Source organism: Chamaea fasciata, unplaced genomic scaffold (genome assembly GCF_029207755.1).
Source record: "Chamaea fasciata isolate MVZ Bird 193981 ecotype frontalis unplaced genomic scaffold, bChaFas1.0.hap1 SCAF_3, whole genome shotgun sequence".
Taxonomy (NCBI): Eukaryota; Metazoa; Chordata; class Aves; order Passeriformes; family Sylviidae; genus Chamaea; species Chamaea fasciata.
In genome coordinates this window covers 52047551-52059869 of record NW_027094088.1, presented here as the reverse complement: position 1 = coordinate 52059869, position 12319 = coordinate 52047551, and the positions used below count along the sequence as shown (strand labels likewise).

The window sequence follows — 12319 nt, the reverse complement described above, 5'->3', positions numbered from 1 at the left end:
TTCAAGCAGCAACTCAATACACTTAGGGGACTTGTTCCTTTCCTTTAAGGAATCAACTCCATACCCTTGCAAAGCCTCTGTGTATGGTAAGAGTTGAGCTAAACTCTAATAAAGGTAAGACCTTGCTATTTTTCCTTCACAGGAATGCTCTAATTTTTTTTCCATTTCGGTATGTGGTATGTTCAGCACAATACAGAAGTGTGAGGAGGAAATAAGCAAAAAAGTTTTGGCAAGGCATACTCACCACAACTCAAATTGTTTTCTGCTTTCAGTGCTGAAGTTGGAATACTCCAGAATTCATTTTCCCAGTCTACAATGTTTCCTTTCACATCGCAGCTGAGGTTGGCCAGTGTTTGCGCATTCATGGTGAAATTCCAGAGGCGGAAGTTGTAAATGTCCCCATTTAGAGAGCTCACTTCATTGCTGTTGGAGCCCAGCACCAGCCTGCCATTTCCAGGGATAACTTTGTGAACTATCTCTGGACAGTTCACTACATGATAGATGTTTTTGGCATATACACCTACAGCACGCGAGAAGCTATCCCATGCAACACACAGCTGTTGAAAGGTTCCTGTGAAAAACTCTGCATTTTGGGGCAATGCATTTTTAAGGATGCACTGTGTGCCTGAGATGGACAGAAAATGGCCTTTTGTGGTCTTCCCAAAACTGAAGAGCTCTCTCAACAATGCATCAGTGTAGGAGAAAACCTTCCAGTCATCATTATCGTCGCTGCTGCCCTTGGCTGCTTCAAAGCACAGGGTAAACTGCCTAAGCTCTGGCATTGAGACAGTCTCTGCCACAGACACAGCATCCATGTCAGGAACCTGGGGAACGATAACTTTCTGATTCCTCAGAGACACAGCAACTAGAACCAAGAGCAGATAAGTAAATTAACAGTGAAAAAAATTTCATCATATAGAAATAAAGACAGACTGGCAGCAGGGGTTAAAGCAGCATTCATTAAATCAAACATTCATCAGGTTGTTTATATCACTGTAATATATCAATAGTAATATCACTGTAATATATCAACAGTAGTATATCACTGTAATATATCAGTATCAAGGGGAATTTGACATGGGAGTGCACTCAGCTGAAAATACGCAGAGATCCTTTCAATGGCACAGAGAATGCTGTGTGACACCCAGTTAACCACCCCATAAGTTGCGTTAAGAGCAATATTAGGACATATTACCTACTGACCTCCAACTCTGCTTCAGCTCACTTGATAAAAATTACTTCTCATTCATCTAGTGAGGATCATTAAACAGTGGAATAAACCAGTTATTTGAAAATCACACTGTATTTTTCATACTGTGAAAAACACTTGCTTTTAAGATATACTATTTTAATTACTTGTCTGCGTGACTGCATTACACCAGTGAAGTTCAGGCCCTCCTTCTTTTAAATTTCGCAATAGAAGAAAGCCCCCATTACATTCTTTGGCAAACTGAAGCCTTTTGTTGCTGAATTCAGCTAATGGGTATTTCTGCACAGCATTAGGCATCTTCTCATTTTGTCCCCAGCAGCTTTCTAGTCAAATACTGCAATCGTGTGCTCATGAATATTTCTATCCACACTGTTCCCTATTTGCTAACAGTCAGATCAGCAGTTTTGGACTTTGCAAAAGTATCTAGAAATTTCTAGTCCTACAGCAATTTATGTATTGCTGTAAGGGTATCTAGGCAGAATTGCACTAATTGTTGTTAAGTATTCTCATTTGCATGGGCAAAATGGCAGCCACCAAATGAGAAAGTATCACAACATGTACTTTTTCTCCATGAGTACGTGAATGACAATTCTGTCCCCTGTATTTTGGAGAACATTATTTTTCAAAATAAAATATTAATAAGCTCCGTTTTATTGGCACATTTATGGCAGCAAAATTCTTCCAGCAAATTCCTCCACCGAAAAGTTTCCATCTACCAGACATGCAAAGGTGTCTGGTACAGATTGCAACAGAGCTTGGTTTTACTTCTGGCTCCTCAGCTCTGCCTCGGACCCGTATCTCCTGCAAATGTCTGTCACCTCTTACACATTTTCACAGTGTATAAGCTGGAAGTGAAACTGTCCTTGCAGAACCGAAGAATAACTGCCACAGTAGTTAACTCCCAGTCTCCTCTGGAATTTTTCAGTGATGTCACAACACTTACACTAATTACTACACCTATTCTCTTCTCAGAATGAAATAAACCCCTTTCAAATATGAGAGTGTGAGACATGAGGGCAGGGTGAGTGTCACGCCACAGTCAAAAGGAGAAGACACAGATATATGATGTATAAGGATTTTGTGTTGTCTGTGGCACTGCAAGTTCCCTTTGCCAGCTGCTTGCAAAGACTTTGAGCTCCAAACTACCGTATTTGGATATACACAAGAACATAATGTGACCAATATATTACACAGTAAAATAACATACAGCATTGCACATTATCCGCCAACCCAGCAACTGCATAATGGGAGGGAAGAGAGAAAAATACCGAGCTGTTATAGTTACTGGATTTACTTCATAGATTTATTTTTCTTCCCAAGGGAAAAAGCATGCTGTAACAATTTTATAGATAGAAAATGCGTTCAACTCTCCATTGAAAACAGGGGCATTTTTTAGCAGGTTAATTATACTGTAAGCTCCTTTACGTAACATGGAAAGTGTTCCATAAGAAGCATAAGGATTCAAAACTTGAAAAAGAGGAAAGATTATTCATATGAGCACTATCCAGACCACGTGGTCAGAAAAGTTATGGACCACCTGGTCACATTTAAACAGTACAGAAAGAGAAATAAATGGGAAGGACTTTGCTCCCATACTGAATGAGTCTACTCAGTTTTGCTATATTCATTGTACAGATTTAACCACTGGTTGCTTCTCCATGCACTGAAAAGACAAAACTGACAAGTATTTTGTCCACATGGAGAAAATGGAATCCTGCCATCAATGTTAAGTGCAGATCTCTTTCCTGGTTGCTGTTGCACAGACAGTCATCACACTGATGAATTTAAATGTTAGTATCAGAGAAACTGGTTATTCTCTGAGGAAGAATATACACATACCCTTGGAATACTCATCCAAGTGTTTCAGAATACTTTCAGAATGATGTCAAATTTTTTCTCTTAGGAAGATCCTGAGATTAGCTCAGTTGGTTAGAGGATGGTGCTAACAAAGCCAGAGTTGTGGGTTGGATCCCCATACGGGCCATTCACTCCAGAGCTGGACTTGATGATTCTTCTGGGTCTCTTCCAACTCAGACTGTTCTGTGGTAACTGGATTACAATGGGCATGGGGGTTTTTTGACACATTTTCTTATGAATAACATACAAATACTTGCCTTACTTGCATCTCACTGTCTCACATCTCATACACCCCTTCACACATAAGCAAGCCAGGAGCCCTTAGGCTCAGTTTAACAATCCCTTGCAGGGAACACTGGTCTCCTGCCAGCTGATGGGCTTTTCAGTATAGTTTGGTGTTTAAGGGGTGCCTTTTGCTCTTTCTAGCTCTCCTGCTTTAATCTGCCCTGTCACTGATGCTGGACGAAATGTGTCAAACTTAAATGAGCTCTTAAGTGTCCACATCCCAAGTATGTTTGGCAGTGTTTTGTTACTACAGCCTAAAACACTCAGTGAATTGTGCTTTTAATCCGGGCTACTGCAGTCCTGCTAAACTGTGTGCTAAATGGCCTCAAGCATTTCTGTACTAACATAGGTCTGCTGGCTCTCTTCCTCTCCTTTTGGTGTCTGACTTCTACTTATTGGTGGAGTTATTACTTACACAGTTAAGTGTTACTAGGAAATTATTTACCATGACAGCTTTTCAGCTGGTGTGAATTGACATAATTCCCCTAAGACTGGCAAAGCTGGATTGGTTTACTGCAGCTGAGGATATGGTCCATCCATCTGCTACTGGCAAGAAGGAAACAAACATTTGTGTGGGTGGCCAATTTGATATGGACAACACGACTCTGCAAAACTTGGTTTGAAACTTACAGAAAACTGAGTGGTCACACAAAAGCTGTTCTATTCCCAAACTAATTCCTTCCCACAACTAACTCTCTTATGTCTGTCTTTTCTCACATGTATTTTGTCTTGTGTACATACTGCATATTAGGATGTATGTATCACTAATGTTTTTATAAACTACATTTCTAGACAGCAAATTGTGTGGCCTTTTCCTACTTTCCAACTTTGCATTACTTTGTGAAATTCAAAGTGAAACAAACAAATTAATTTTATTATTATATAAAAATTATAATTTATGACAAATGGAAAAAAATATATAACAGCATTCCCCTAGTTCTGGGAGAAATTAATGCTTATGCTCCCCTATCACATTTTTAGTAGTTAAAGATGGCGTCAGCTTCAAGTACAAGCTTTTAAACTTCATGTGAAGTGAGGGGGTGTGCAATTTTTCACATGACCCAAATTGAAGGGGTGTGCAATCTTTTGGATGGCTTTGGGAACTCTTTGCAAGCGTAGCAGAGCATAGTACTGACATCTGCCATGTGGATGCGCTGTCATTTAAGTGTGTGTGCACATTGATGTCCGATTTTCCATGCGCATTTAAAACTTGAGAGGAAAGCAGTACATTATGATCCCTTTTCCAAGACCCTTTTCTGTATCCATTTCCAGGTTAAGTTTAACTATGATCTTTGTCTGTAACTATGTTCTGAAAGTAACGCAATTGCAGAACTGTGAGCAATAAGTAGAATATAGTCATAATTTTCCCTAGAAGAATGCAGACAGCTCTCCCAGCATCCACAGTCAAACTCAAGATGTCAGGTGAAAGTTACACGTTTAGAGTAATGAAACCAAATGAACACAGCCTCAACCTAGGTGCTTAACAGCAAGCCTTAACACAGAGCTGCTGAACTAACATATTTATGAAACACTGAAATGTATGTCACTGGTGAAGGTCTTCCATACTTTTACTCACACTGGAAAATAGCTTTCTGTTTCAAAAGAAAAGGCTTTCTTCAAAGACTATTTAATTTTGATGGTCCTATCCATGAGCATAAGGTTCTATTTGTCATGGAGGTAATACTCTTGCTTCCATAACAATACATTACTGTTGGTATATATACACAAGGAGTTCTCTGCCTGTGTTTGTGGACCTTTCCTCTCCTTATTAAACACAGCTGACGTCAACATTGCATCTTTTAATTCCAATTGTAATTCATCTCTTATTGTCATACTCAAAATACTAAAGAAGAATAAAAAAATAAATGATTTTGACTGCATATGATTTTTTTATGATCCACTTGATTTTACAACTTCTTACAGTACAGCAAGAGTTTTGTTAATTTCAAATAGAGAAGCCTTTCAGAAAATTTGCTTTGACTTTCATAATAAAATAGGTGCTCCTACAATTATTACTACATTATTTTGTCAGCATGAAAGGACCTCAGTGGAGAGAAGTATTTTTAGGTCCTCTGTGATGTTACATTTTCTCTTCTCTGGACTGCATACAGATTTTGATGACATAATCATGCCTACTTTTGTCTTATGATTCCTAGGATTTACTATCCTAATTATTTTAAAATATATGGAATGTGTAGTAAATGTTTTAAAATAACCATGAGGAAGATGTGCTTCCAGATGACTGAAGAGAGAACTGCCAAACTCCCCTGCTCTGTGTTTAATAGCCAGCCAACCTGCAGAACATAACTGTGCTACAATAATACAAAGGCTAAATGCAATTCTAGTGTTCAGTTTAAGGTGTGCAACCACTACAAAAAGGAGGTCCATTGAGAGCATGCAACTGGAAACAATAACCCTGAAATGGAATGAACAGTGAGCCACACATGGGGCCTGTCAGTGATTGTCCTAATGCCCTTTGTTCCCTCACTGCCCATTACAGTCTAATTTACTGTCTAATTAATTCTAATTAGTGCTCTGAACTAAAAGCCAAACACCAATTAGAAATTATTTGTATGCTTATTTTCTAGGGAAAAAAGCATGAGTATCTTTTTAAAACCATTGTTACATATTTAGGGAAGGGAAAGAAAGGTCAAGGAACTGGAATGACAGGTAGCCATTTTGCAATGTCAGTTCAACACTGGGAGTTTGTTCCAGAGGCTGGATGAACTCTGAGAAGTTCTGCTTTCTGCACAAGCTTCTCCCCACTTCTGGGAGTTACACTGGGCCAGAGGTCCACACTGATCTTTCTGGCTCAACTAAGCTCCCTCTCGTGCTCTCCTTTAGGTTTCTACGCCCCCCCCCCGCAGGCGTGCTGACCTGAAGGACATGTATCTTGCTTCCAAATCCTCCAGCATAAATTGACAGGGAGAGAACTGTTAGGACTGAAATCTTGGCATGTGATAAGATTTTCTAACATGCTTCTTGTCACGTCCTGAAATAAAATAATTTTGATTCAAAGAAAAATAAATTAGCTAATAAAAGATACAAGACAACCCTGTAAAGTGCAGCCTCACCCATTCATTTTCTTCTCATGGAGGGCTTGATTCCTTTGGGAAGTGTCATTCTAATCATTATAGGACATTTTCTTATAACATCTATAATGGGATTAAATGCTTTGGACTTACTTACTTCGTACATAGCTGGCATTAAAACCTTTCTTCTGGATACTGAAGTCGCTTTTAAATGACACAATCATTTCATTTCCGGTAGAATTATAGGATAATCCCTTGGCAGTGATGCCACAAAGGTTCATTGGGCTTTCTCCATTGTCTAATGTCAGTGAATCATAAATGCAGCCTGGAGCTTCTTCAATGTCAAAGTCAATAAATGTTAGCTGTATGATATATCCATGAGGTGCTCGGATGATCCACTTGCATGCTTGGCTGTTGGGATAGTCACTGGGGAAGCAGGGAGAAGTGAAAACTCCAGAGGGGTCAGTCAGCACGGTCCTACAGTCATAGCATCCATAAGCTGAAGATAAAAAACAGAGAAAAGCTGGAGGTCAGGCAGAAATGTACCTTAAGAGTAAAGTAACCATCAACACAATAACTAAATGTGTTTCTATGCAGAAAAGTAGAGATGGGAGGAAGAAAGGGAGAAAAAGGCTTTGTTTCTAGGGGGGAAAACGTTGGAGAAATAGTATAACAAAAGCATATTCGATGTAAGAAATCCTATAGCAAAAAAATATACATTATATTGCTAAACAATAATTTGTGCATGATATATATATTTACCATGTATGTTGGCCTGATAAAGGCAAAGTAAACGCAATGTTTTTCAATTCGGAAAGACAAATTCTAAAGAGACAACTGGTATCATTCACATTTTTGGCTGCTAGTCTAATGCTGACTGTAGGTTATCCCAGCAGCTCTATGACAGGCTATTGTTTCCAGAGAAGTGTCCCTGGAAAGGAGCAGCACAAGAGTTGGCCTGACGAGCAGCAGAAGCAGCAGTCCCTGAAGGTTAGTCATCTGCATTTCCAGCTGATGCATTCCACATCACCCAGAAGGGTAGCAGTGAGCTACTGGCTTTTGAATCAACAGTAAATTGCCGTGTTCTTCCCATGCTGAATCAGCTCCATTGACATATTTGTGGCAGACACGCTTTAAGAAATTCTTACCCTATTTGTCATACTCCTTTGCTCACCTGCTGTGTTTACCCACGAAAATTTCAAGCCCAGTTGCAGTCCCCAGGGTTGCATTTCTTGTTTGGTTAACATTTGCTCATTTATCATATATTTACTTAGTGTATTATATGATATAATTACCGTGAACTGCCTGCTGCTAAAATCTGTAACAGTTTGCCAAAGCAGCACTGAAAAAAATAGGTGGGAACTGAGCATCACCAAGAGATAACCAAAGAAACAAACTGGCCCATTTATGCTGAATTGCTTTGCAAACATTTCATCAAGCCACAAGCCCATGTCAAGTCCTACAAAGATGAAAAAAAATGCATTATTAGTTGCCCAAACTAAAAACAACTTAAAAGTTGTTGACTGTAAATTACATACAGAACAGTTAAAAAATAGGAATAAATGCAACTAATTTCTACAAAGAGCCCTTGATGTTTCTTTCCAGACAGGGTCCTGATATTTTTCAGTCACATTTAAATGGTGTTTGGCCTAAGCAAACGGACCCTGACTCTGTGAAGTTGCATGCCAAAAAAGCAGTTTACACCTGCAGTTAGAATCGAGAGGTATATTTTACATAGTTTTTATCATTTTTATTTGCAAAGCATGAATTCATATGGCCCCAATGAGGTAAAGAGACTGTTTGGTGTCTCAGAGTCAAACGCAGGCTGGTAATACTAGGAAAGCTCAGTTGGAAGCTGATTTGTTCAAATGAAGAAAAAAGATTGTCAGAAAGATTTGCAAGTGGCTTTGGGAAGAAGCGGTGCTCCTGGAATTTGAAAACTTGATCTGTGTGGTACAAAAAAAAGCCAGCCCATTTTTAATTTCCCTGCAAATCTTTACAGAGAGAAGACTTTGCTCACCTGCACTGCAACCCGGGTGTTCCATTTATTAACCAGAGAGGGAATATTTACCTATTAGTATGGTGACTATAAATCCTACAGTTGTACAAATAGATGATGACTTCATCCAGTGGATTTTGCACAGGTAGGTATCAGTTTTCAGAAAACAACCTTTGACTGAGAGGAGGAGGAACAGGAAAAGCATGCTCTGTGCCACAAGCCACTGCAGGCAGGCTCTTAGTCCAGGGCAAGAGAGCCTCTGCAGAGCAGAGCACCAGTAAGATGGCTCCGTCTGGAGCTGTATCCACCTGGAATGGCTCTGTGGACCAGAATCGTGATTGCTAGGATGAGGGCTTTCAGGGGCTGGGGATTTGGCAGCACACCTTACTCACTCTCCTTCTCTTTCCTGCTAGAGAAACAAATGACACAAAGCTCTCTGGGCAGTTGACAACTTTCCTTGGGCACTCAGATGGACCTAGAGCTAAGGACTAAGGTGTTAAGTGATGTAAATACATAAAGGAACATGGAGTTAAGGTACGCTGATTCAGCCTTGGACACCTAAAGTAATCTTAAGGGCATTAGAAGACATTGCCAAACCAGAGAAAATATGCTACTTGTCAGTAAAAGTGTACGTCCACAACTGGTAGAATATTACACTCAACCTGAGACTGGAAAAGTCAAATTTGTCCATCAGCGAGAACTCTGGTGTTCTTTGCATTTATTAATTCTATTGATCATCAGCAACCAAAAACAGGACTCAGCTTTTCTATTTATCTCTCTCCCTTGAGTATTTATCATTATTTCTAGGCTGTGTTAAAAGAAAAAGCTAGTACATATAACAAAAATACTTCTCTCCCTGATGTCACTGTAAATATGAAAACATAAATGCTATTTCTTATTTTTTAAAATAATTTAATCTTTGCAGAAATGTATTCTCATTTTATTACATCCATATTCCTTTGTTGGTTTTACAGAACTAATATAAAAAAACAGCCCCTAAATTTAGGGAGGAAAATAAGTGCTCGAAACTTTGCATACACAGAATAAACAGATTGGTAAGTAAAATAGTTGGGTTTTCTTCTTAAGTGGGTTTGCTCCACTTTGGCATAGTACCTATTCTGTCCATAACTGCAATTTGAAGGAGAAATATCCTGTTTTCATGCAAATGTCCACAGTAGTAAGTAAAAAGAAAAGAAAACAAACAACAAAACTATATATAAACAGAATGGTTTTAAATGGAATGTTTTGCACAGCTTCTCATGAAACAGTCATTTTTCTATAAACATCACCTATTTTACTCATTAAAGAGAAAAATTGCTGTGGCAACGTTAGGACGTCAGCCAAAGCTGACAGATATTTTGCAATTCCATTGGCCCAGAGCAGTTCTGAACTGTGGAGAATGAATACTTGTTGCAATACACACCACAAACATTTCTAGAAGCAATCCAAGATATTTTATTGATTTTAATGGGAACGAATTTAGCTATGATATTCCTGGTTAGGAGCCCCGCATATCCAGAATCAGTCTGTCAAGTAATTTTTACCACCACAGCCCAAAGGAAATTCACTGTTTAAATATATTTTATACAATAAAGGCCTTTCTCTTTCTCCCCCCATACTGTTTCCCAAACCAAAATGATCACCCTTTTCAGATACTGAAATCAAGGGCTTAATTTCAGCATTTCCTAAATTGAAAGCTTCACTGGGCAATTAATTTGTTTCCATCATGAGAATACACTGGAGTATGATTTTCATTTCATAATCAATTTTTTTTCTGTGTCATACCCATACTTCTTATAGTAGAGAATATTTAAGTATTTAGTGTGGTACTTCAACACTAAACTGAAAAGGGAAATTAATAAATTCCCCTGGAGCTAATTAGAGCTTTCACCAAAGTTATCTAAGTGATTCAAAAATGTTGACTTCAGAAGCAGAATAGACTGTAGAGGAAATGGCTTTTTCCTATCATGGCATGGAGATAATGGGCAAAAATGGAAGAACTTGCCACAGATTTTGGGTTCCTCATCAATTAAATGAAATTACTGATTTCCCTTAAATACTTTGTACAGGGTTTTTTATGTGCAAAGCACACTACCAGTGACTTTAAACTGTAGCTGGGAGAGCACTTCGACAGTCTGGTCCCACTGTAGAAAATCCAAAAATTAATATTTAGTGCCCAACGGAAAATTTTGGTCAAAGCAATTTGACCACTTTTAATAAGAACTTATCAGTAAAAGCAGGGATAGAATCCCATTCTCACGGTTGCCAGTTTTCCTAACCATGAAACCATTCATTCCTTTCTAGGAATTTCCTGACTATTTTACATACATACCTCTTAACTTGTGTGATGCAGAAAATACCCTATCCTAGTCATTCCTACACCATGCTGAATCATCTGAAGACTGCCCTAAAACTAAGGGGCTAAGGAAAACATCTCTGATTCATTAATGATTTCTCCAGACAGTCATGTGCACATGCAAACCTCATATTCCATGAAACAAAACTAATTGTCCAGCTTGTTCTGTCCACTGATTTTGCCTCTCTAGAGTCCCAGCACTGAATTTCACCACATGAACTCATCAAGACAACTGTAAGTACTGGAATACACATTTTCAAAAGCGACTTTCCTGAGTCATTTGTGGGAAGCTAAAGCCACAGCCAGACACAGAGCCACAATGCCTAACTGCAGATTTGGGAAGGAAACATTCTTTATATAATATCCAATACGTTTTTACTTCTCTTTTTAATTTTTTTTTTCTTGAATGACTAACACATTCCAGCATTTGCCTCCAAAATCGGTGCAAAAATTAATATTTTCCTCTAATTTCTCACACTTCTCTACTTCTCTCCATTGTCATTGTTTACCCCTAAACCCTATATTTTGTCCTATTATACTCAGCAATTCTTTCTCAGGCATGAGTTTTGACTTCTACCTCTCCACCTGCTTTCATTTCTCCACTTATCCAACCTCGGTGAAGTGCTGGACAACAAATTCTGTTTGGCCAAGAATTTTTATAAGAGCACAGAAGAAATCCAGTTTGGAACAGTGTCTATTTCAGCCTTAAATACTCAAATTTTGTGAAGGTTAGAATCAAATGAAAACAAGGCCACTGTGGGGAAAAAAAGCCCATACTTGCAGTGTGTGCATTATCTAGGTTTTTTTCACACTAAGTTATGCTTTGCACTGGAACTTTCTTTCCACAGCTGAAACACACAGCATGTCCCACCTAGTGGGAATGACTCCACAGTAGTGTAAACGACTCCACATCTTTAGGCAGTAGCACAGGGTACCAATGACAGCTGGGGTGGGTTCTATTGACACTACCAGTATTTTTTTAAAATACATTAAAAGGTTCCTTCATAAAACAGAATGCTGTTGGATTTCATTTTGGCATAAAAATTAAATATACTTCCCTCTGTGGATGATACAATTTTTGTATGAAAACATGCTGAAATAAATCTATGTAGCTCTGGAAATGAATTTTCAGAAAAAACAAACAAACAAACAAACAACAAACCAAAACCAACAAAACAAACCCAAATATTTTAACTCTAGTCATATTCAAGTGAACAACAAAGTCTCCCCTGCCTGACAGAACTAGGTCAATTTTAAACCGCAGCAAATCTTAGCTATGGCTCCTAGAACTTTAGACATAAAAAGCAGTACAAAATTAATTATAATTTGCTTTCATGTTGACATCTGAGAACTTTTAAGCACTTCACATAGATTTTAAAAGGCAGTACTAACAAGGATGGTCACTTGAACTAAGAAAGCAGAGGCAGGTGACATATTAGAGGCACTTGCAAGTGTGTGGTGACGCCCAAAGTCAAAGAGAAACTTTACAATCATTTTGTGCCACAGCATGAAAAAAAACACAGTTTGATGAACATTAGGTGGAAGAAAGTTTTTCTGTGTAAGAAGCAATTAATTGTTCA

The 12319-nt window shown here is 38.5% G+C and overlaps 1 protein-coding gene across 6 annotated transcripts in view; it reads right to left on the bottom strand.

Annotated features, from left to right (window-relative positions):
- ADGRG6 (adhesion G protein-coupled receptor G6) overlaps positions 1-12319 on the bottom strand; it is a 111700-nt gene that overhangs the window by 61903 nt on the left and 37478 nt on the right. For all 6 annotated transcript variants that reach the window (XM_066178988.1, XM_066178991.1, XM_066178989.1 and 3 more), the window contains exons 3-4: positions 6542-6883; positions 245-865 (exon numbers count right to left, since the gene is read on the bottom strand). In XM_066178988.1, the coding sequence (XP_066035085.1) occupies positions 245-865; positions 6542-6883 (963 nt within the window). The remainder of the gene's footprint in view (positions 1-244; positions 866-6541; positions 6884-12319) is intronic.